Genomic DNA, 25,169 nt, shown 5'->3' on the forward strand with positions numbered 1-25,169 from the left:
TTATGTTCAAGACAACCACCATCTCTTCCAGATTATGCTTGATGCCTGGCAGACCTATATCGCTAGGTTAAGTGCTGTAGGAGCTGGTCCCCTATGGAATGGGTTTGTTTTCCACCCCCAGCACCGCTGACTTCAAGTACTGACTTAGAGACTGGAATACCACCTCAGCACCACACTCTCACTGGAAGCAGAGGATACAGCAATACGAGGTGTTAAGATGGACAGTGAATATTTAGCTGTCATGCTCATTAACACCTAATTGCTACTGGTACAGCAATCACAACAGCAACAGGGGCATTTCTGACCTTACTTTCCAATTTAAGTAGGGGGTACACTATGTTGATGAGTCAAAACATTATGACCACCTGCTTAATAGCTTGTCTGTCCATTTTGCAATGAAATACATCACTGATTCTGCATGTCAAGGATGTGAGAGCATGTAGGTAGGTTTGTTGAGGTATGTGGCATTAGATGTCTACACACAGGTCATGTAATTCGCATAAATAACAGGCCCCTGGTTTGTGTTCACAGTGATGACACCATATAGCAACCCAGTTAGGGATCCATAGGATTTACATCAGGCAAATTTGGTCACTACATCATCGAGTTCACTATAATGCTCCTCAAACCATTGTAGCATCATTCTGGCTCCAAGACATGGACAATTATACTGCTGAAGTATGACATCGCCATGAGGGTAGATATCAAGCATGAAGGGATGCAGGTGGCTCATAGCTGTCAGCATGTCTTCAGTTACTACCACAGCTCCCATGCAAGCATAGGAGAATGTCTCCCATAGCATAATATTGCTCCCAATAGCCTGCACCATGGCACACTGCACATTTCAAGCTGCTATTCACTTGAACTATACCATTTGTGAAGACGACCATCAATCTAGTGTAGAGAAAACATGATTCACTGGAAGAGTCGACACATTTCCATTGATAAACATTCAAATCCCAATGGTCCTATGGCCACTGCAATCATAATTGATGATGTTGTTGGGTCAACATGTGAACACGTAGAGGTGGTATGCTGCACAGATCCATGTTCAACAATGTAAAATAAACTATGTGCTCTGAAACACTTGTGCATGCACCAGGATTTTGCTCTTTTGGGAGAGGTGCCACAAATCACCATCTATCCTAATTTATAGAGCAGACTAGCCTCTGAACCCAACATTCTGTGAAGAGTCATGGACATCTCCACCATTTAGTGCATAGTGGTCCATTTGCAGTCCTCATCTTCGTTAGGGCGATTCCTCATCAATGTCTGCTCTGCTTGCCTACTTTAGTTACCATGTTATGTGCCTGCAGTGCCACCAGGTGGCATCAAATGTTGCGGCAGCCAGTGGTCACAATGTTTTGGCTTATCAACGTCTATTTATATCATCTAACTATGAGCTTAATACCTTGCAATATCTTGTGTCAATGACACCAACAGCAGCTGGTAAGGTGTATTAACTGACCATCACATGGGCCTGGCTGCTGACGTCAAGCAGGAAATAAAGTCCAGCTGCCGGGCAGCTGCAAGACACTTTGAATCATGTGGTGAAGCCTACACCTCACCATACTTCATGACCTGGTTGTTTACTTTATTTCAACTAGATTACATTTTTTTATTGCTGGTCTATTGATTATTGATATATTTGCTTGACCATGCACTGTCTGGATTCTTTTCTAGGTGTGTTATGTAATTTAAGATAACTTGATGTGAACTGAAATTGGAAGCTATCAAATGGTGATAGTGTATTCATATTTTCTGTGTAATTAAGAGTGTGCTGCATCATAGCAGGTGCAATAATATTTATCTTACCTATAATATTTTGAATAGTCGAAATCTGAACATTAGGTTAAATGGAAGACATTTGAGTTGAGTTTGCATGAAATTTGTGAAAATCTCAAATTACCTCATTAGATGTTATGAATGATGAAGAAAGAGTGATCCCTTCACACATAAAAAATACAGGAGCATAAAATCTCAAAGAAGATTATTAAAATCAAATATGAAAAGAGAACAACCAAGTAAGGAGAAGAATAGGAATATAAAATAATGGAACAAATTTTTATTTTTTTAATTTAGTTTTATCAAAATACCACAGAGGGAATGAATATGCGAAAAATGACAAAACAACAAAGAAACTGATGATACCTCAGTGTCACAAGTACAATAGGCATGAAACTGAAAAGAATTATATCATGACAATACATTCATTTTCCAGAGTTTTACACCAAATAAACAAATTTTCTACCAATCTGCCTTCTTCTTAATCAATACTCTTCTTACAACAAGGGAGGTCAAATCCTTCAGATACCATCTTAGTATTTAAGTTGCTTATTTTTAATGCCAAATCTAAAAGCAGACATAACTGCATAATAGATGAAAAATAATTATTTGATTTAGAAATAATTAATTCTGTATACTTTAATACACATATACTGTAAAAAATTGTTATTTTAAGGTATTCTTAAATAGATTGTTTCATGATTTTGCAGTGTCTATTATGTAATATATGTAACTTAAGATTATGCCTAATGTTAGTTGAAATTTAGGAGTGCTATTTTTTTTAATGAAGGGTATTGATTTCATTCTAAACAGACATCCTGATTTTAATCCAGATGAAGAATATGGAAAAGAAATGGTTGCTTATCTGCCATTCTTTCATGCTTTTGGTCTTCACATAATGATTGGATGCTTTGATGAAGGTGTTGCCATGATAATCATGACACAATTTGACATAGACACGTTTCTGCAACTTATACAGGATTACAAGGTATCCTAAATTTCTCAAATATGTTTCCTCTTCAAAATAGTTCCATTTTTATGTCCCAATAGTGTACCAGATCTTCATATGAGGAGTAAAGTCACACCTCTAATATATGTGCACAAGCTATATACAGTGCCCCAGGAGGAATGGTCAGTATTTAGGGATATGACAGGAACACTGAGTTGAAGCAAAAACTTCATTTAAACATTTGAGCACTTGTTTGTCTCTGACACTGTAAAAAAGTCTCTTCTACTGCAAGCTCTATTCTTTCCGTATTTACAGAGGAGCTAGTATGGACCAAAACAAGGGAAAAAAAACCATGGGCTCTAAAATATATACTTTCAGAGCACTTGCTCAATGGAAGAGATGTGTTTTAGAGTAGCGAAGATGAACAATTGCCTATAGCTCTTAAGGTACACACTTTAGAGCCCACATTTACTCAACATTTTTTATTGTTTTGGTCCATACTACCTCCTCCCAAAATTTGGAAAGCAAAGAGCTCACAGTAGAAGAGATTTGTTTCACACAATTGAAGATGAAGAAGTATTCATAGCTCTTAAGGTATGCATTATAGAGTCTATGATTACTAGATTTTTTTTGCTTTGAATGATTGTTCCTGTCATATCTCTGAATAGTGACCATTACTCTTGTGTCATTCCATATATTTGCACTATATTCAATATATCATATACAATTATGTAAATAAAATGATATTTTAATGATATGAATATAATAGATGGAAACATTCCACGTGGGAAAAATATATCTAAAGACGGAGATGATGAGACTTACCAAACAAAAGCGCTGGCAGGTCGATAGACACACAAACAAACACAAACACACACACAAAATTCTAGCTTTCACAACCAATGGTTGCTTCATCAGGAAAGAGGGAAGGAGAGGGAAAGACGAAAGGATGTGGGTTTTAAGGGAGAGGGTAAGGAGTCATTCCAATCCCGGGAGCGGAAAGACTTACCTTAGGGGGAAAAAAGGACAGGTATACAGTCGCACACACGCACATATCCATCCGCACATGTATCGACCTGCCAGCGCTTTTGTTTAGTAAGTATCATCATCTTTGTCTTTAGATATAAATGATATTTTAAGATTTTTACAAATATTATCACATTCTACCAAAAATACTTGTATAAAAAGGTTAGTCAGACTGCATTTAGAATTGAAAGAGGAGTTATACAAGGAGATACCATTATGTGAAAACTGTTCCCAGTAATCCTAGAGGATGCATTCAGGTCCTTAAAACTAGGAAAACAGAAAAAAATCACTGCTACTTGAACATATCTATACCAATTTTGTTTTGTTGACGAAATTGCACTGTTTGCTTAAACTGGAATAAAACTTCAGCATTTAATGTAAGAATTTAATAAAGCATATCTGGTATCAGATTTGAACATCAAACTCAATAAGATGAAAATTATTTGTAAACAACATATTCAGAATAAAATAATATACATGAAGTCACAGAGCCAGCGTATGAGATTTTATACGGTGTTTAGGCCAAATGAAGAAAACAATGGATGAATAGAAAAAGCAACAGAACAGTGAAAATGGTCTAGTAGTAAGGTAAACAGGATTTTCAAATATAGCTTTGAATATGTCTGAAACGGAGTGTTCTCAATCAGAGTGTATGCTGTGTATGACTTGTGACAGTCAGGCATGGTTGGTTGGCTGATTTGGGAGAGGGGACCAAACAGCTAGGTCATTGGTCCCATCGGATTAAGGACAGATGGGGAAGAAAGTTGGCTGTGCCCTTTCAAAGGCACTATTCTGCCATTTGCCTGAAGCCATTTAGGGAAATCGTAGAAAACCTCAATCCAGTTTGAACCATCATCCTCCCAAATGCAAGTCCTCTGTGTTAACCACTGTGCCACCTCGCTCATTAATTGGCATGGATATTTAATGTAACAAAGTGAGAGTTGCTGAGCCAGCAGTTGGGAGATGCTTGTTTGGAATTACTGTGAGAGACAGGTGAGCAAACAAATAGCAGATGTAATTAATCGTACAATGAAAATTTGACAGAAATATGTGGGACATGGTAGGTGGACTGAAGAAGATGTTTGCTGAATTCTAAGTGGCAAGAAGACTAAGATGATAGTTAATGGAAGGTTCATGAAGGATTTATATAAATGCATGTAACTTAAGACCTTAACAAACAATGGAAAGTCCAGGATGGAATAGCAACAAAATTACGAAAAGGATAGATTGAGACTCACCAGCCCAGGTAGCTGTGTGTGCTAAACTGCTGCTACTCGGATGAAGAGGTGTGCTTACTCCAGATTAAATCTACCCATCAGATTAACAACAGAGGTCGGTGTGCCGGGCAGCCTGGATGTGGTTTTTAGGTGGTTTCCCACATCTCACTAGGTGAATACTGGGCAGTTTCCCCAAGTCCCTCCTCAGTTACACAACTTCATAAACATTTATAAAACTTTCACCTACTTTCATGTGAAAAACACAACAACTGAAAGTTGTTATGCATTGATTCTGTCCTGGGTGGTAGCAGGGTGATAATAGTAAGAATCATGCCAAATCCATTAATAACCATGCTGACCCAATACTGATGTTGGACACAATCACAAGAAAAAGAAGAAGATGGATCACTGCTGACTATGTAGAGAAGGCGTTGAGTTGCAGACAGGCACAATGAAAAGACTGCTAGACATTCAAGCTTTCACTCATTCTTCAGAAACAGAAAACATATACACATTCACAAAAGCATGAATGACACTCACATGATCACTGTCTTCAACTGCTTAGGATTAATTCCGAGTGCATCTGACATGAGTCCAGTTGGGGTGGGTGGTGGGGGTAAGGAGCCATTGGCTGGGGCGGGAGGGATAGCTGCGTAGTAATAGGGGAAGATGTTGTGCTGTGGGGAAAAGACAGAGCTAGTGCAGTTGGTGGTAACCAACAGAGGTCCCAAAAAATTTTTAAAGCCTCTGCACCAATGGATCTGACAGCTGTTCGGACAAGTTGGTGGGTTTTGGAATGCAGTTACTCGATGGAATAGACCCCAATCCTGATAACTTTGTGTGTGCGGGCATCGTCCACACGCGGACGCAGCAAGTTGGATGTTTACTGAGGCTTGAGCCTAATAAACAGGCTCAGGTAAGTAACTCTGGTTGTTATATGCTATGTCAATGGGTATGCCTTGTTTGCTATCGAATTAATAAAAAAATAAAATGGTGATAAAGTCTCTGAAGAGTTGTTGTGGTATTTACAGAATCAGTAAAGTGATGATTTTACTTTATTTGATCATGATCTACTTGTCTGATACTGATGCTACCCCCACTTCTGTCATTACCTACAACATTGTTCTTACTGTCAATCACTGCCTTAAATATTAAGTGGTGTGAAGGTAGTTATTAACTTCTGTTAACTGTAGCGCTCTGGTCTTCTCCTTAAAACTAATGCCTAATATCTATGTACTTCACATGCTCATATGTATGTACATCACATGCTCCCCCCCATGAACCATGGACCTTGCCGTTGGTGGGGAGGCTTGTGTGCCTCAGCGATACAGATAGCCGTACCGTAGGTGCAACCACAATGGAGGGGTATCTGTTGAGAGGCCAGACAAACGTGTGGTTCCTGAAGAGGGGCAGCAGCCTTTTCAGTAGTTGCAAGGGCAACAGTCTGGATGATTGACTGATCTGGCCTTGTAACAATAACCAAAACGGCCTTGCTGTGCTGGTACTGCGAACGGCTGAAAGCAAGGGGAAACTACAGCCATAAATTTTCCCGAGGACATGCAGCTTTACTGTATGATTAAATGATGATGGCGTCCTCTTGGGTAAAATATTCCGGAGGTAAAATAGTCCCCCATTCGGATCTCCGGGCGGGGACGACTCAAGAGGATGTCGTTATCAGGAGAAAGAAAACTGGCGTTCTACGGATCGGAGCGTGGAATGTCAGATCCCTTAATCGGGCAGGTAGGTTAGAAAATTTAAAAAGGGAAATGGATAGGTTAAAGTTAGATATAGTGGGAATTAGTGAAGTTCAGTGGCAGGAAGCACAAGACTTTTGGTCAGGTGATTGTAGGGTTATAAATACAAAATCAAATAGGGTAATGCAGGAGTAGGTTTAATAATGAATAAAAAAATAGGAGTGCGGGTTAGCTACTACAAACAGCATAGTGAACGCATTATTGTGGCCAAGATAGATACGAAGCCCACACCTACTACAGTAGTACAAGTTTATATGCCAACTAGCTCTGCAGATGACGAAGAAATTGAAGAAATGTATGATGAAATAAAAGAAATTATTCAGATAGTGAAGGGAGACGAAAATTTAATAGTCATGGGTGACTGGAATTCGAGTGTAGGAAAAGGGACAGAAGGAAACATAGTAGGATAATATGGATTGGGGCTAAGAAATGAAAGAGGAAGCCGCCTGGTAGAATTTTGCACAGAGTACAACTTAATCATAGCTAACACTTGATTTAAGAATCATGATAGAAGGTTGTATACATGGAAGAACCCTGGAGACACTAAAAGGTATCAGATAGATTACATAATGGTAAGACAGAGATTTAGGAACCAGGTTTTAAATTGTAAGACATTTCCAAGGGCAGATGTGGACTCTGACCACAATCTATTGGTTATGACCTGTAGATTAAAAACTGAAGAAACTGCAAAAAGGTGGGAATTTAAGGAGATGGGACCTGGATAAACTGAAAAAAACCAGACGTTGTACAGAGTTTCAGGGAGAGCATAAGGGAGCAATTGACAGGAATGGGGGAAAGAAATACAGTATAAGAAGAATGGGTAGCTTTGAGGGATGAAATAGTGAAGGCAGCAGAGGATCAAGTAGGTAAAAACACTAGGGCTAGTAGAAATCCTTGGGTAACAGAAGAAATATTGAATTTAATTGATGAAAGCAGAAAATATAAAAATGCAGTAAATGAAGCAGGCAAAAAGGAATACAAACGTCTCAAAAATGAGATCAACAGGAAGAGCAAAATGGCTAAGCAGGGATGGCTAGAGGACAAATGTAAGGATGTAGAGGCTTGTCTCACTAGGGGTAAGATAGATACTGCCTACAGGAAAATTAAAGAGACCTTTGGAGAAAAGAGAGCCACTTGTATGAATATCAAGAGCTCAGATGGAAACCCAGTTCTAAGTAAAGGGGGGAAAGCAGAAAGGTGGAAGGAGTATATAGAGGGTTTATACAAGGGCGATGTACTTGAGGACAATATTATGGAAATGGAAGAGGATGTAGATAAAGATGAAATGGGAGATACAATACTGCGTGAAGAGTTTGACAGAGCACTGAAAGACCTGAGTCGACACAAGGCCCCCGGAGTAGACAACATTCCATTGGAACTACTGACGGCCTTGGGAGAGCCAGTCCTGACAAAACTCTACCATCTGGTGAGCAAGATGTATGAGACAGGCGAAATACCCTCAGACTTCAAGAAGAATATAATAATTCCAACCCCAAAGAAAGCAGGTGTTGACAGATGTGAAAATTACCGAACAATCAGTTTAATAAGCCACAGCTGCAAAATACTAACACGAATTCTTTACAGACGAATGGAAAAACTAGTAGAAGCTGACCTCGGGGAAGATCAGTTTGGATTCTGTAGAAATACCGGAACACGTGAGGCAATACTGACCTTACGACTTATCTTAGAAGGAAGATTAAGGAAAGGCAAACCTACGTTTCTAGCATTTGTAGACTTAGAGAAAGCTTTTGACAATGTTGACTGGAATACTCTCTTCCAAATTCTAAAGGTGGCAGGGGTAAAATACAGGGAGCGAAAGGCTATTTACAATTTGTACAGAAACCAGATGGCAGTTATAAGAGTTGAGGGACATGAAAGGGAAGCAGTGGTTGGGAAGGGAGTGAGACAGGGTTGTAGCCTCTCCCCGATGTTATTCAATCTGTATATTGAGCAAGCAGTAAAGGAAACAAAAGAAAAATTTGGAGTAGGTATTAAAATTCATGGAGAAGAAGTAAAAACTTTGAGGTTCGCCGATGACATTGTAATTCTGTCAGAGACAGCAACGGACTTGGAAGAGCAGTTGAACGGAATGGATGGTGTCTTGAAGGGAGGATATAAGATGAACATCAACAAAAGCAAAACGAGGATAATGGAATGTAGTCGAATTAAGTCGGGTGATGTTGAGGGTATTAGATTAGGAAATGAGACACTTAAAGTAGTAAAGGAGTTTTGCTATTTGGGGAGCAAAATAACTGATGATGGTCAAAGTAGAGAGGATATAAAATGTAGACTGGCAATGGCAAGGAAAGCGTTTCTGAAGAAGAGAAATTTGTTAACATCGAGTATACATTTAAGTGTCAGGAAGTCGTTTCTGAAAGTATTTGTATGGAGTGTAGCCATGTATGGAAGTGAAACATGGATGGTAAATAGTTTGGACAAGAAGTGAATAGAAGCTTTCGAAATGTGGTGCTACAGAAGAATGCTGAAGATTAGATGGGTAGATCACATAACTAATGAGGAAGTATTGAATAGGATTGGGGAGAAGGGAAATTTGTGGCACAACTTGACCAGAAGAAGGGATCGGTTGGTAGGACATGTTCTGAGGTATCAAGGGATCACCAATTTAGTATTGGAGGGCAGCATGGAGGGTAAAAATCGTAGGGGGAGACCAAGAGATGAATACACTAAGCAGATTCGGAAGGATGTAGGTTGCAGTAGGTACTGGGAGATGAAGAAGCTTGCACAGGATAGAGTAGCATGGAGAGCTGCATCAAACCAGTCTCAGGACTGAAGACCACAACAACAACACAGTGCAGTATTGAGAAATTGTGCTTGGAGGAGGGGGGGGGGGGGGGCAGCAGGCAATGGGGCAGTAAAGACATAGAGAAGAGGAGCAAAGACATAGAGAAGAAGAGCAGTTAGTAGGCACACTAATGGAATAGAGGGCATGTGAAGTGCTGGAGTCAGTAGGCAGTGGACAGGGACTAACGAAGATTGAGGCCCTGGGGTTTATGGAAACAAAGGATATGTTGTAAGGAGAGTTTTCACTTGTACAATTCAAAAAAAGCTGATGTTGGTAGGAAGGATCCAGATAGCACAAGCTGTGAAGTTATCACCGAAGTGAAGTGCAGCATGCTGGATAATGTGTTCAGCAACTGGGTGGCACAGCTGTCTCTTAGCTGCAGTTTGTTGGGGGCCATTCACATGGACAGATAGCTTATTAGTTGTCATAGTAATGTGGAAAGCAGCACAATGGTTGCAACTTAGTTTGTAGACTGCATGGCTGCTTTCAGAGATAGCTTTGTCTTTGATGGGATACAAGAAGCCTACAACAGGAGTGGAGCAGGTGACAGTGGAAGGATGTATGGGACAGGTCTTGCATCTAGGTTCTACTGCAGGGATATGAACTGTGATGCAATGGGTTGGGAGTAGGGGTGTAGTGGGGTTGGACAAGGATCTTGTGCAGATTTTGTGGGTGGTGAAATAACGCTGTGGGTGGGGTTGAGAGGATAGTTCATACAATATTCCTCACGTTAGGGCATGATGAGAGGTGACTGAAACTGGCAGAGAATGTGTTTCATTTTATCCAGTCCTGGATGGTACTTAGTCATGAGAGGTGTGCTCATTCTTGGCCAGACAGTGGGTTACTGTGGGAGGTGGTAGGTGACTGGAGAGACAGTACATAGGAAATGTGTTTCTGAACAAGGATTGGAGGCTAACTTTGGTCTGTGAAGGCTTCAATGGGACCCTTTGCTTACTAAGAGAGGGACTGCTCATCATTACAGGTGCAATGACTATGAGCAGCTAGACTGTATGGAAGAGACTTCTTGATATGGATTGGGTAGCAGCCTTCAAAGCTGAGATATTGTTGGTGATTGATAGGTCTGATGCAGACAAAGGCACTGATGTGGCCATTCTTGAAGTGGAGGTGGCTTGTTGGATGGAGATGAAGTGAACAGGGGAGGCGGTATTGAGGAATGTGGATAGGGTGTTGTCATGCTGGGTTCAGATCACTAAGATATCATCAGTGAATGTGAACCAGATGAGGAGTTTGGGATTCTGCATGATTAGGAAGGATTCTTTCAGATGGCTGCTGAATATGTTGGTATAGGATCGAGTCATGTGGATGCCCAGTGCTGTACCATGGATTTGTTTGTAGACGATGCCTTCAAAGTAGAAATAATTGTGGGTGAAGATATAGGAAGAAAGTTGTGGATTTGGAGTCAGTTTGGTGTTGGGCAAGGAAGTGTTCAGTAGTGGCAAGACCATGGGCATTGGAGATGTTATTGTAGAGGGAGGTTGCATTGACGGTGATGAGCAGAGTGCCATGTGATAAAGGTACAGGAACTATGGAGAGTTGCTAGAGGAAATTATTGGTGTCATTTTTGAAGGGGGATAGGTTACAGGTAAGAGGCTAAAGTGTTGATCCTCTGTGGAGGCATAGTAACTGGCCACAACAGGGCATTCTGGTTGTTTGTGTTTATGTACTTTAGTAAGCATGTAGATGGTAGGAATGAAGGGAGTGGCGAGGGTGAAAGGGGGGGGGGGGGGAGAGAGAGAGAGAGAGAGAGAGAGAGAGAGAGAGAGAGAGAGACTCAGAGGAGAGATTCTGGGATGGACCTTAGGATTTGAGGAGGGATTAGAGATCATGCTAGATTTCTAAAATGGGGTCACTGTGGCAGGTTTTATAGATGGACAAATCTGTCAGCTGACATAGTTCCTCAACCAAGTGATCCCTGAGGTTCAAAAAATGCAGTGGTGCCACATTTGTTGGCAGGTATGATTATAAGATCAGGATCAGTTTTTAGGTGGTGGATTGCAATTCTTTCTGCAGATGTGAGGTTAGTTTCCATGTTGAGAGGTTAAGCAATTCTGGAATGTTAACAGGGATGGTTGAGGGGCACTGGGGGATGATTAGGGTTGGGTGAAGGAGTGAAATGTGTCAGGCAAAGTTCAACATTGGCTTTGGATTGAGTTTGATTGTTAGGTTAGTAGCAAAAAAGTTTTTCCATCATAGGGAATGGAAGAAGGAGATAAGTTCTTTAACAAGTCCAGATTTATTGAATATAAGAGTGGGGTAAAAGATACAGCTCTTAAAAAGGACTGATTCTTCTGTGGTACTGAGGCTTTTGGAGGAAAGGCTGATGGTAGTGTTTTGGGTTTGTTTGGATTCTGGATGGTGTTGTGAGTGAGTTTCTGACAGCATAGTAGATGTAGCAGGTCTGCAAGGCAGGGTTTGTCAGCTATGAGGGGCTGCAGGGGAGGTTTGATGGAAGCACTTATAGAGGTGGCAGGTAGTGGTAGTACAAGTTGAAAGTAGGAGATGAACAGGTTGGAGAGTTTTCTGAAGTGAAATTGTATATGCTGCTCTAGTGTGTGTTTGTTTGTTTGTGTTTGTGTGTGTGTGTGTGTGTGTGTGTGTGTGTGTGTGTGTGTGTGTGTGTGTGTTGTTCTATTTCTGAACTGAATGACTTTTTTGTCCAAAAGCTTAAATGTGTTGTCAGCCTTTTCACTGCATCTGTCTGGAACTCATCACCTCCTCAATGTGGTGAATAGCAATCTGTTATTTTCATAATGTTGTTATCATCCCACCTTAGACTTTCCATTGATTGATTTTGCCTAATAGCTTTCCTTCCATGCCCCAGCCCAGTGCTGTTCTTCATTGTTACTATTCTCTAAAACATTACTTTACTCAGTGACTGTCCTTTTCTTTTTCTTCTTTGTTGTGTTTTATTGTCACCTTCCAAAACGTACATATTCTGATTTCCAAAACACGCAGTATCAATGGTCTTTCCCTGCGCAACACACTGCTACATGACAGTGTGAATTGTTGGTGCAGCATATCGTGTCCCACATTCTTCTAGCCAATATAATTATTCCTATAATCTCCCCTCCCATGAAACATGGACTTTGCCGTTGGTGGGGAGGCTTGCATGCCTCAGCGATACAGATGGCCGTACCGTAGGTGCAACCACAACGGAGGGGTATCTGTTGAGAGGCCAGACAAACATGTGGTTCCTGAAGAGGGGCAGCAGCCTTTTCAGTAGTTGCAGGGGCAACAGTCTGGATGATTGACTGATCTGGCCTTGTAACATTAACCAAAACGGCCTTGCTGTGCTGGTACTGCGAACGGCTGAAAGCAAGGGGAAACTACAGCCGTAAATTTTCCCGAGGACATGCAGCTTTACTGTATGATTAAATGATGATGGCGTCCTCTTGGGTAAAATATTCCAGAGGTAAAATAGTCCCCCATTCGGATCTCCGGGCGGGGACTACTCAAAAGGACGTCGTTATCAGGAGAAAGAAAACTGGCATTCTACGGATCGGAGGGTGGAATGTCAGATCCCTTAATCGGGCAGGTAGGTTAGAAAATTTAAAAAGGGAAATGGATAGGTTAAAGTTAGATATAGTGGGAATTAGTGAAGTTCGGTGGCAGGAGGCACAAGACTTTTGGTCAGGTGATTATAGGGTTATAAATACAAAATCAAATAGGGGTAATGCAGGAGTAGGTTTAATAATGAATAAAAAAATAGGAGTGCGGGTTAGCTACTACAAACAGCATAGTGAACGCATTATTGTGGCCAAGACAGACACGAAGCCCACGCCTACTACAGTAGTACAAGTTTATATGCCAACTAGCTCTGCAGATGATGAAGAAATTGATGAAATGTATGACAAGATAAAAGAAATTATTCAGGTAGTGAAGGGAGAGGAAAATTTAATAGTCATGGGTGACTGGAATTCGTCAGTAGGAAAAGGGAGAGAAGGAAACATAGTAGGTGAATATGGATTGGGGGGAAGAAATGAAAGAGGAAGCCGCCTTGTAGAATTTTGCACAGAGCATAACTTAATAATAGCTAACACTTGGTTCAAGAATCATAAAAGAAGGTTGTATACCTGGAAGAATCCTGGAGATACTAAAAGGTATCAGATAGATTATATAATGGTAAGACAGAGATTTAGGAACCAGGTTTTAAATTGTAAGACATTTCCAGGGGCAGATGTGGATTCTGACCACAATCTATTGGTTATGAACTGCAGATTGAAACTGAAGAAACTGCAAAAAGGTGGGAATTTAAGGAGATGGGACCTGGATAAACTGAAAAAGCCAGAGGTTGTAGAGAGTTTCAGGAAGAGCATAAGGGAACAATTGACAGGAGTGGGGGGAAAGAAATACAGTAGAAGAAGAATGGGTAGCTCTGAGGGATGAAGTAGTGAAGGCAGCAGAGGTCAAGTAGGTAAAAAGACGAGGGCTAGTAGAAATCCTTGGGTAACAGAAGAAATATTGAAAGATGAAAGGAGAAAATATAAAAATGCAGTAAATGAAGCAGACAAAAAGGAATACAAACGTCTCAAAAATGAGATCGACAGGAAGTGCAAAATGGCTAAGCAGGGATGGCTAGAGGACAAATGTAAGGATGTAGAGGCTTGTCTCACTAGGGGTAAGATAGATACTGCCTACAGGAAAATTAAAGAGACCTTTGGAGAGAAAAGAACCACTTGTATGAATATCAAGAGCTCAGATGGCAACCCAGTTCTAAGCAAAGAAGGGAAGGCAGAAAGGTGGAAGGAGTATATAGAGGGTTTATACAAGGGCGATGTACTTGAGGACAATATTATGGAAATGGAAGAGGATGTAGATGAAGATGAAATGGGAGATAAGATACTGCGTGAAGAGTTTGACAGAGCACTGAAAGACCTGAGTCGAAACAAGACCCCAGGAGTAGACAACATTCCATTAGAACTACTGATGGCCTTGGGAGAACCAGTCATGACAAAACTCTACCATCTGGTGAGCAAGATGTATGAGACAGGCGAAATACCCTCAGACTTCAAGAAGAATATAATAATTCCAATCCCAAAGAAAGCAGGTGTTGACAGATGTGAAAATTACCGAACTATCAGTTTAATAAGTCACAGCTGCAAAATACTAACGCGAATTCTTTACAGACGAATGGAAAAACTGGTAGAAGCAGACCTCGGGGAAGATCAGTTTGGATTCCGTAGAAATGTTGGAACACGTGAGGCAATACTAACTTTATGACTTATCTTAGAAAAAAGATTAATAAAAGGCAAACCTACGTTTCTAGCATTTGTAGACTTAGAGAAAGCTTTTGACAATGTTAACTGGAATACTCTCTTTCAAATTCTGAAGGTGGCAGGGGTAAAATACAGGGAGCGAAAGGCTTTTACAATTTGTACAGAAACCAGATGGCAGTTATATGAGTCGAGGGGCATGAAAGGGAAGCAGTGGTTGGGAAAGGAGTGAGACAGGGTTGTAGCCTCTCCCCGATGTTATTCAATCTGTATATTGAGCAAGCAGTAAAGGAAACAAAAGAAAATTCCGGAGTAGGTATTAAAATCCATGGAGAAGAAATAAAAACTTTGAGGTTCGCCGATGACATTGTAATTCTGTCAGAGACAGCAAAGGACTTGGAAGAGCAGTTGAACAGAATGGACAGTGTCTTGAAAGGAGGATATAAGATGAACATCAACAAAAGCAAAACGAGGATAATGGAATGTAGTCAAATTAAATCGGGTGATGCTGAGGGGATTAGATTAGGAAATGAGACACTTAAAGTAGTAAAGGAGTTTTGCTATTTAGGGAGTAAAATAACTGATGATGGTTGAAGTAGAGAGGATATGAAATGTAGACTGGCAATGGCAAGGAAATCGTTTCTGAAGAAGAGAAATTTGTTAACATCGAGTATAGATTTAAGTGTCAGGAAGTCGTTTCTGAAATTATTTGTATGGAGTGTAGCCATGTATGGAAGTGAAACATGGACGATAACCAGTTTGGACAAGAAGAGAATAGAAGCTTTCGAAATGTGGTGCTACAGAAGAATGCGGAAGATAAGGTGGGTAGATCATGTAACTAATGAGGAGGTATTGAATAGGATTGGGGAGAAGAGAAGTTTGTGGCACAACTTGACTAGAAGAAGGGATTGGTTGGTAGGATATGTTTTGTGGCATCAAAGGATCACAAATTTAGCATTGGAGGGCAGCGTGGAGGGTAAAAATCGTAGAGGGAGACCAGAGATGAATACACTAAGCAGATTCAGAAGGATGTAGGTTGCAGTAGGTACTGGGAGACGAAGATGCTTGCACAGGATAGAGTAGCATGGAGAGCTGCATGAAACCAGTCTCAGGACTGAAGACCACAACAACAACAACAACATAATCTATTGAAAATTACTTGATAGTTGATGTCTGTCACTTGACACTGCAGTGTTGCCACATTAGCTGCCGCTTGGTCAAAAGCGACATGCAAGCACAGTGTATCATTTCACAAACGCTGAAATGCTGTTCATGTAATGCGAAGTGATGTTGAAAGCTACTGACATCAGGTTTGGTGGGAATGCAAGATGCTCTGTCCACAGCTGATATTAAATGTTCAATGACTGAATGCATTTTGTAGCCCTGAATGTACTCATGTACTAATCTAACCACAATCTCTTGATGTGCAATGTATCTGAGAATATGGCAATTAGTAAACTGCAGGAGAACTATTAATTATGTTCGCTTTGCTCATGTAAAATTAATGCTGACCTGTACGAGCAAACTTCAGAGAGAAAAAATTCAGTTTCAGCATGAAAAGTTAACTGTAACATCTCGCTTTTGCTATGTGAGTTGATGCGATACCAGCCGATGAGCAGCCCTTGTTAGAACTCATTTACAGGTTATAGGTGTTAGAGGCAGATTCCAAATGAAAAAACAATGATAGGAAAAAAATTAAAAGCAAATAGAAAGCCAATAAGATGAGTAAAATCATGGACAAAATATTAAAGCTAAAAAATTACATTGAAACCAGTTAAACGAAAATAATAATAATCAGTCATTTTGATAAAGATTTAAAAATAAAAAAAAGTTTTAGCACCCAATGGGATTTGATCCCATGACCTTTTGCTTGTTGATCTGTAACACTACACTATGCATAACCTTCAGGTTAGATTAAATAATTTAATGGAATAGATAAAAAATCTACTCACCAAGCAGGAGCTAACACACACATAGAAGACGGTTGTAATCGGCAAACTTTTGGAGCCAGGGGCTCCTTCTTCCAGCAGAAGGGTTGAAGTAGAAGGAAGAGAGGTGATCAAAAAGGACTGGAGAGGTCTAGGAAAAGGGGTAGATTTCAGGAAAGTCACACAGAGCCACAGTTCAGGGGAGACTGACCGCACTGGATGAGAAGTAAAGGCTGATTGTTGGGGACTGCATCAGACAAGATTTGAAAACCTGAGAGCTTAAAGGTGGAAGACCAGGGTTTATATGACTCGGGACAACCGGGAGATCCAGGAAATACCTGGGAATTTTTTCATCCAGGAGAAAACCGGGAAAAACCAGGGAATTTTTTAGAATTCCGGGAATTTTTCATTGTTTTAGCTTTCAGTTAAATTTTTGTAATTTCAACTGGTAAGAAAAGATACTCTACCAAAGGATATTACTATATCCCCATACTTCAGAATAATACTTCAACAATAAAACATAAATGAGAGAAAAAAACGAAAATAACTTAAATTGCAAAGGAAATGCGCCATATACAACAATGACACACAGTGCTCATGCAACCGTCTGCCAACAGCAAAATGTGTCAGAGGCCTTAAGAACACTAAGCAATGCTTCATAACAACAAATTGCCTCTGATGAGCATGAAGTCACAACTGTTTACATTAGATTCATTTTAGCAGTAATGAGCGGACTCCTGCGCATGCGCAATTGAGTCACATTTGAGTAGTAGATTCTCCCACTTCTGGTTACAGGAATGTGGCTGTTGGTTGCGCAAGCAGTCGCAGCAAGCAGCTAGATGCTGCTGGGAAATGGGGGTGTCAAATTCATATTCTTGTGGGAAAAAAAAACTTGTTTCACAAAGAGCCTAGCATCCAGCGCATGTTGGTCTATCGATTATTCATATGATTTTGAAATGCATCCCTGTAGGTTTTTGTACATTTTTGAACCCATTTTAAGTTGATTTATGAATGAATCATAAGTTGATTTTTGAATGCGTGCATAGTGTACATGATGTCTCTGTCAGGAGAATCCTCGTCGCATCTAGAAGTAAACTTTCCGCAGACAAAAGGGGATGGGGCTATAAAAGATGAGTGGAGTAAAGCCGAACTGATGAACGCCAATTGGTGTCTGATTATGTGGTTGATTGGGTTTGCAAATGTACAGCATTGTTATAATTACTAGCAAAATCCATAGATTCAGACTACCAGAGTGGAGATAAATGACTAACAGGAATAACAGGTGAGAAAGATTACGTATTATCTTCTCGGTGTATCCAAGAAGATGAAATTTTGACAGAAAATTTTTGGCCAAATTGCTACACTAGTAAGGACCAGTTGTACAGTCCCTGGTTAGCAGCTATTACCTACCAGTTTCTTTTGTGTTTCATGTACATTATGGTATTAGTGTGTAACTGTGACCTCTCGTATAGTGCACCATTTCCCTCACCATTTCATCCAAAGTATTTAGTTGTATTGTTTGTGTTGTGTGTGATTAAACTTAGAGTGAATTTATCCATGGGCGCTTCATCCACCTCTCCTTGTATTACAAGTGAACATCAGTGTTTTGTTGTCATGATAACATTGAATGTGACCAGTCTGGTTATAACTGTGAACTGATATATCTGTCTAAGTTATGTAGATTGCACAGGTGTGTTCGCAAGTTGTAGACTGCTTAGTGCCTTTTGACATGTTGTGTATGATAAATGGTGTCCACACCTCAAGCTGCGAGCACACACTGTGTGTCACCCACAGCAACTTATATGCATATACTGAAGTGTATTATGTTGAATGATATGGACACCTTCAAGTTAGTATTTAGTTTCGCTTTGGTATGCACACCAGATCCAGGTGCACATGAATAGTAGTGCCCACAAGGACAGAAGAAGTGTTTTTTTTCTGGGACAGCTTAAGTTAGTAAGCTATCCTGTGTAATCCTACTATATACATTATACTATACTATATGTACTGTAGTTGTGTCCGCTTCCAATAAAGAAACCATTAGAACATTTCTGTGTTCCATTATTTCATTCTCTAGACCCAGCCCTACATGTGCCAGAGAACACCACAAGTTGGGCTCACGTCTAGCAAGATAGTGAGGAACATATTTTTCATGAAATAATTGTATCATATAGTTCCGTAGATCCTATCAAGAAGCAAAACCTTCAGGCATATGGACTAGGTGAATGTATACATTAACAGAAGACATTGAAAACATAGAATCTTAATCTGTATACTGTATTAACTATTACTGTGCTGCTTAGTGCTGTTCATGATTATTCCAGTTAAATTTAATCAAGTAAACTAGAAAGTAAGCTGCTACTTACAAAAATTTACTGCCTCCTATATTATTTATTTTATTTGATCCAAGAATAATTTTTAGTACATTGTTTTTACATATGATGTAGGAAAAGAGTAAAAATAATTAATCTATGATTACAGTAGTCATTGGGACTGCAAGGTCAACACAATCAAAGTGTACAATGATATAAACTGACATACTACATTGCTTCTACATATGACAGCTGTAGTTATTATGTGAGACTACATGTTCAGTACAAAGTAACTTACAGTGACGTGACACAAAACATTATTAACAACTTTTATTAAATGAGGTTTACTTATTATAATATTCCAGAAATTCAGAGACAGATTGCAAGCAGTGGTCAAGCAAGAACTATTTGAAATTTACCTGAAACGTATTTAATGTTGGTATCATTTTTCAGTAAGAGGGCATTTAATTATACAACATAACTCCAGTATGATACTCTCTTCTTTTTCATAAGTTTGTACTTACTGCGTTAATGTGTAGTTTCAGCCCCTGTCTATTTTCATATGCATTTGTATCATAGTTATGTTTGAAAATGTCTGATGATCTTTTTCTGTATTTTAACTTTTTTTAAAATTGTGGGAATCCCATCCAAAAATTATTCTGTACTTCAGCAATGACTGTACACTACCATGGTACATTGTAAAAAATAGTATTTCATATATGTACAAAACAAAGCAGAGGTAGTATCTTCAGACTTTTAAAAATGGTCCACAGGAATCCCTGCATTTAGCTCCCTTTATCACTCCGATAATCTTTTTCTGTATTTTAACTTTTTTTTTTAAAATTGTGGAATCCCCACAAGAAATTATTCTGTACATCAGCAATGATTGTACACTACCATGGTACATTGTTGCCAACTATTAGCAGCTTATATTTTGAGTGAGAATCCTAATAGTATGTGTAAGTGTGTTCAGTTTTTCACTTAGAGTTTTAAGGTGCATCTCCCACTCCTTAATATGTATGCCTAAAAATTTTGTATGTTCACAATTGAGACATATTTTTCCTTCATTGATAAAAACAGGGTTTGCAGGACGGTGGTTTTGTATGGTGCGAAAGTTAACTACAACAGTTTTTTCAGAATTAATGATGAACCTATTGATCCTGAGCCACTGTGCTAAACTGTGCATAACTGACATTGCAGTTTCCTACAGATTTTCTTCACTGTTTGCAAGGAGTTTTGTGGTTCCATTGTGTATTTTATCAGCCAAGCCATTTACATACAACAGAAATAGAATAGGTCCCAGAACTGACCTTCTGGGTCTTCCTACTTGAATTTTTGCTCATTACTGCAAAAACTAGAATTTTTTGTCTTCAATGTCTTTTTATTTTATTTTCATAACCTGTTGATGATTGTTGAGATACAAATGAATCCACCTTTCAGACTGGCCTCTAATTTCATGATTACTTAAGTTATGGAAAAGAATGTCATGATCAGTAACATCAAAGGCTTTACAAAGATCAAGAAATATACCTGTTGCTTAACATCCACTGCTGTTAGTATTTCATTCAAAAAGACAAAAATTGCAGACTAGGTTGACTTTCCACCAGCTCTGAACCCATGTTGTGAGTCATTTATCAGTCTTTCTTTATTTAAAAAAGCTGTTAACCTCCAAAGAAACATTTTTCCATGAATTTGTTGAATCCTGACAAAACTGAAACTGACCTATCCTTAGCAGCTTCACATTTTGCACAATTCTTATGTAGAGGTGTTACTTTTGCACTTTTTAGACTATTTGGAAATGTGCCACTCTTACTCTGTCTGCTTGTGTTCCACAATATATTATGCACTAGCTCTGATGATAGCATCTGGTATCTCATAAGCACCCACTGGCTGTTCATTAAACAATCCTTTTATAATTTTTGATTCCTCGGGGTGTCACTGGATGCATAAATAATGTATTTGCATGAATTTTTTGATCTGACTGTACTCCCTTACAGTATAGCTGTTTGTCAAGATGCAAATTTTCAACTGCTGTGCTATGTTTGAGAAATAATGATTGAAAGTGCTAGTCAATTGTCTAGGATCAGTTAGTTTACTGTTATTCACAATCAGCTTAAATTGCTGTGTGAACTAGCAACCACCTCTCTTCTTATAATTTGCCAGGTTTCTTTAGTTTTGCTCATGGAATTAGAGAGTAGTTTGTCATTTTATATTTTTTTTAAATAACTTATGTTTGTATTTGTTTATATCTTTTGAAATAGGCAGTAATGTTTGTTTTTGAAAAGAGTTAAATGTAGTCTTTTCTTCGGAAAAGCTATTTTTAAAATTCTTAAATGGGGCCATAACTTTATCACAGTTTTCATTGGTATCATTACTGTTGTATACATCACACCAGTTTTCAAATTTCAGGAGGAATCAAAAATATTCCAAACTAGATAGCTAGTACTGATAGCTTATTATTTGTTTGATTACAATGGTATTTTTCAAAGAAATTATTTATCTACATCTGCAAACACTGAATCCATTTTAAATACGTTATTACTTGTCATGCCACTTTTCAATGAACACTGCTGCTAGCCATGCATTTAACACAGCTTTTCAATTCCTTGGTCAAGATAGTCTGATAATTTCTACAACATATAGCTGATGAAACATGTTTTAAATTTTCTTTTCAAATGATATGGATTCCCAATTCCTTGTTTTATGTATTGTGGAAGCTTGTTGTATGTGTTCCCACCAGAGCTCATAACTCAATTTTAACTTCAGATAAGGAGGCAAAATCTACGTCAAAATTAATTTTGTATCAAGTACTGTGAGTATGCAAATCACAGTTCATCTGAAACTGATTTTTATTGTCAGCAACAAAAACCGTTAAGGAATAAATATATTGGGAAGTGAGTGTAAGAATACCAAGATTCTTAAAAAGGTTTTTGTAAGTTGTACAGTTTATTTACCTTACACATTATACTTACTGCCAACTTCTGCTGAATAAACACTCTATTTACTGTATGTGCACTGCCTCAGAAGATAATTCCAAGAGACAACAATGAGCATAAGAATGTGAAATAAGCCTTGTCTTTAGGCCAACATAGTGAGAGATGTTACTAAGGGCATAACACCAATTTAATTATTTATCCAGCTGGACTGCAGGAAATTTTACACACTGTGCTTCATTCAGTGTGCAATCATTAATTTCTACTCTTGGTGCAGACAAGTCATTACTGCTTATCTGAACTTGCATAATATGAACCATCATAAAATTAAAATTAAACTTTTAGCTGTGAACCAATTGTAGACCAGTTCCATTATCATTTGAGCTGTGTCTGCTAAGGCTTAGTTTAGATGCTTGATTGATAGGTTTGTTTATTTATTTAAATTTTCTTTGCATGGACCCATCACAATGATGGCTTTTCCAAGTATCAGAAATAAAAATATGACAAATTACACTTACAAATTATGTTTCACACTACAGCTACTGCATCTTATGTCTGCTTCATACATTTATTACACTACAGCTTATCTGCTACTGGTTAATGTCACAATCACTGCTTTAAAATTCAGGAAACATTTTAATTTTGAGTTGAAAATCATTCTCCACCCAGGTTCATAAAGAGTTTGGTAGTTTGTTAAACCACATCACACCTTTGATGTGTGGGCTTCCATGTGCAATTTTTAAAGTTGTTCTTTTCCAGAAATACTTCATTTTTATCCTGGTATTATGATCATGTACATCACTGCTCTTGATAACTTCCATTGGTTGACTCTTCAAAATGTAAATAATTTAAATATGTATACGGAATATATCTAGTGTTAGGTATTTGTTCTGCACAAACACTTCACAACATGATTCTTTATGGCCATGTACAAATTTTATTGCTCTTTTCTGGAACTAAAATATTCTTTTTAAATGTACTTTGGCTGCACAGCCCTATAGTTCAATTCTGTAATTCTGAAAGGAGTAAATTGTTTCATAGTACACAAATGTTAATGTTTGGTTAAGAACTTTTCTTCTGAGTTGGCTAAGAAAGTATAAGACATTGCTAACTTTTGGAGGCCTGACTGCACAAAGACTGACCATTTGGCCAAAGTGGCCTACCAGAAATAATGTAATATGGTAAATCCATAACTGAAACATAATATTCTAATTTCTTAGGTGTTATTGATAAAAACACAAACTACAAGTCACATGTCAAATATCGTATTAATTTTTAAGTTCTACAATTTTTGCATTATATTTGTATCACATTTTGTAGTTGACTTAATTTTCCTATTTCCATTCACTAATATCTTACAGCATCATATTTTAGAGTAATTTGTCACTGAGGAAAAAAGTGTTTGTAGCATAGACGTGTGTAATGAGGATAATATTTGTTGTCCATTTTGAAAGCTCTTGCAGACAGAGGTTATTTTGCAAGACTGCATGTAATACAATAGTCAACTAAATTACATTTGAACTGAATTAGTGTAAAAAGAAAATATTTATGAATTCCTGTTACTATTTACATAACAATGTAGACTGCATTACATAATATGTAGAGTAGAATGTGTTGTATATGGTGTTTAATGCTTGTAAATGAGTGTCCTAATTCTCTAATATCAGTTATGCTGCACATAATATCAATTACGCTGCACAGGTTCAGTCACTTGCATTGGTGCCACCAATAGTAGCACTGATTTCATATCATCCAAGTGTAGCCAACTACGACTTATCAAGCGTTCGACGTGTGGGATGTGGAGCTGCTCCTCTAGGCTCTGACCTACAGGAAGCTTTCAAGAAACGCCTCCCCAGTGTTGAAGAAATTACTCAAGCTTATGGACTCACAGAAGCCACACTTATGGTTACTAGAATTCCCCCTGGTAAAAATAAGATGGGCTCATCAGGAGTGGCGGCACCTGGCATTGAAGTAAAGGTAAATATTATTCTTAGAATAGTAACTTTAATGCAGTGATAATACATTTATGGAACACACTAGCATATGTTTATTTATATTGTCAGACTTTTGGCCTGTAATATAATAAAAGCTTTAGGAATATTGTTGATGATTGTTCATTTTTAGGGACTAACCATTTTGTTCATTAGTTTCTTTATATTCTGGCTGGTTCATCACTGTTAAGACTCTCTCACTTGTAACATTAGTGCATAATTATATGATTAACATGATGAGAAGCTGGTCAAGCAGCCAATACACTATTCCATAGTGAGCGAGTCTGACGTTTTGCTGAAAAAGTGGTGTGAAGGGTGTCAGTGAGGAGGTAGTCAGCACATGATGAAATTTTGTGGTAGAGCATAGGACTCTCTTGGTGGCTGCTTAATCATCTGCTACCACAAGATACAGAGAATTTTTCAGGTTCAGGGATATCTGTATGCAGTCCATTTAGGGAATCAAAGTTTATTACTCAAAATTTATAATCTTACTCTCACTGGATTGCCAGCACTCAGTTAATTCATAAAGAGTATTTGTCGCTTTCTGTTAAACACAGCTTCTTAGCTTGAGTAATTAGGTTTTTGTGGACTGTTATTCCACAGCTGACAAGAAATTGGCATACAGTCTTTGATGGCGGGATACCTTCCTCTTTTAGTATACTATTCATGGGGCTTGTCTGTAATGTGCAATGCTTCCATACCTACATTTACACATATGATGTCCAGGAGGTGTAGTACTGATGCTGCTGTGACGTCCTGCCTATCACATCTGTGCCTACATGTGCAGAATTAATGACTTAATGTAGGTGTAAGTGAATTCTATGATCTGCTTCCCAGGTGGGGCTGATGAGGTATCTGAGTGCATTTAGTTTAAATGTACAGTTTCCCTTTAGCTGATGTGTGGTAGCCATATCTGGTAACAAGTAGGAGGCTGAGGAAGCAGCGTTGCTCAGTTATACCTACAGCATCAGTAGAATTCAGGGAAATGGTATAATTAGTTGTTCTGAAGTGCGTATATTGGCTTTTAGAAGGAATCATCCAGAATCCAAACTTGAAGCCAAATTTTGTTCTTTGTAGATGCCTCCCATTACCTGGCTTTCAGTGGCAGCTACCATTAATGAAGGACTAAAGTGTAGATACATTACAGTTGCATCTAGTTAACTGTCTTACTTCCTCTGGATGGCACATTACAAGATCCACCAAGCCCTTTGATTCCCCAGCTTCCTTTTCTTCCCAG

At 38.7% G+C, this 25,169-nt stretch overlaps 1 protein-coding gene across 1 annotated transcript in view; it reads left to right on the forward strand.

The window, feature by feature from the left end:
* Positions 1-25,169, forward strand: part of LOC124709288 (4-coumarate--CoA ligase 1-like) — a 149,485-nt gene that overhangs the window by 107,657 nt on the left and 16,659 nt on the right. Inside the window, exons 5-6 of the mRNA XM_047240828.1 lie at positions 2,599-2,773; positions 23,643-23,918. Of these exons, the coding sequence (XP_047096784.1) occupies positions 2,599-2,773; positions 23,643-23,918 (451 nt within the window). The remainder of the gene's footprint in view (positions 1-2,598; positions 2,774-23,642; positions 23,919-25,169) is intronic.

This window comes from Schistocerca piceifrons, chromosome 1 (assembly GCF_021461385.2).
Source record: "Schistocerca piceifrons isolate TAMUIC-IGC-003096 chromosome 1, iqSchPice1.1, whole genome shotgun sequence".
In the NCBI taxonomy this organism is placed as follows: domain Eukaryota; kingdom Metazoa; phylum Arthropoda; class Insecta; order Orthoptera; family Acrididae; genus Schistocerca; species Schistocerca piceifrons.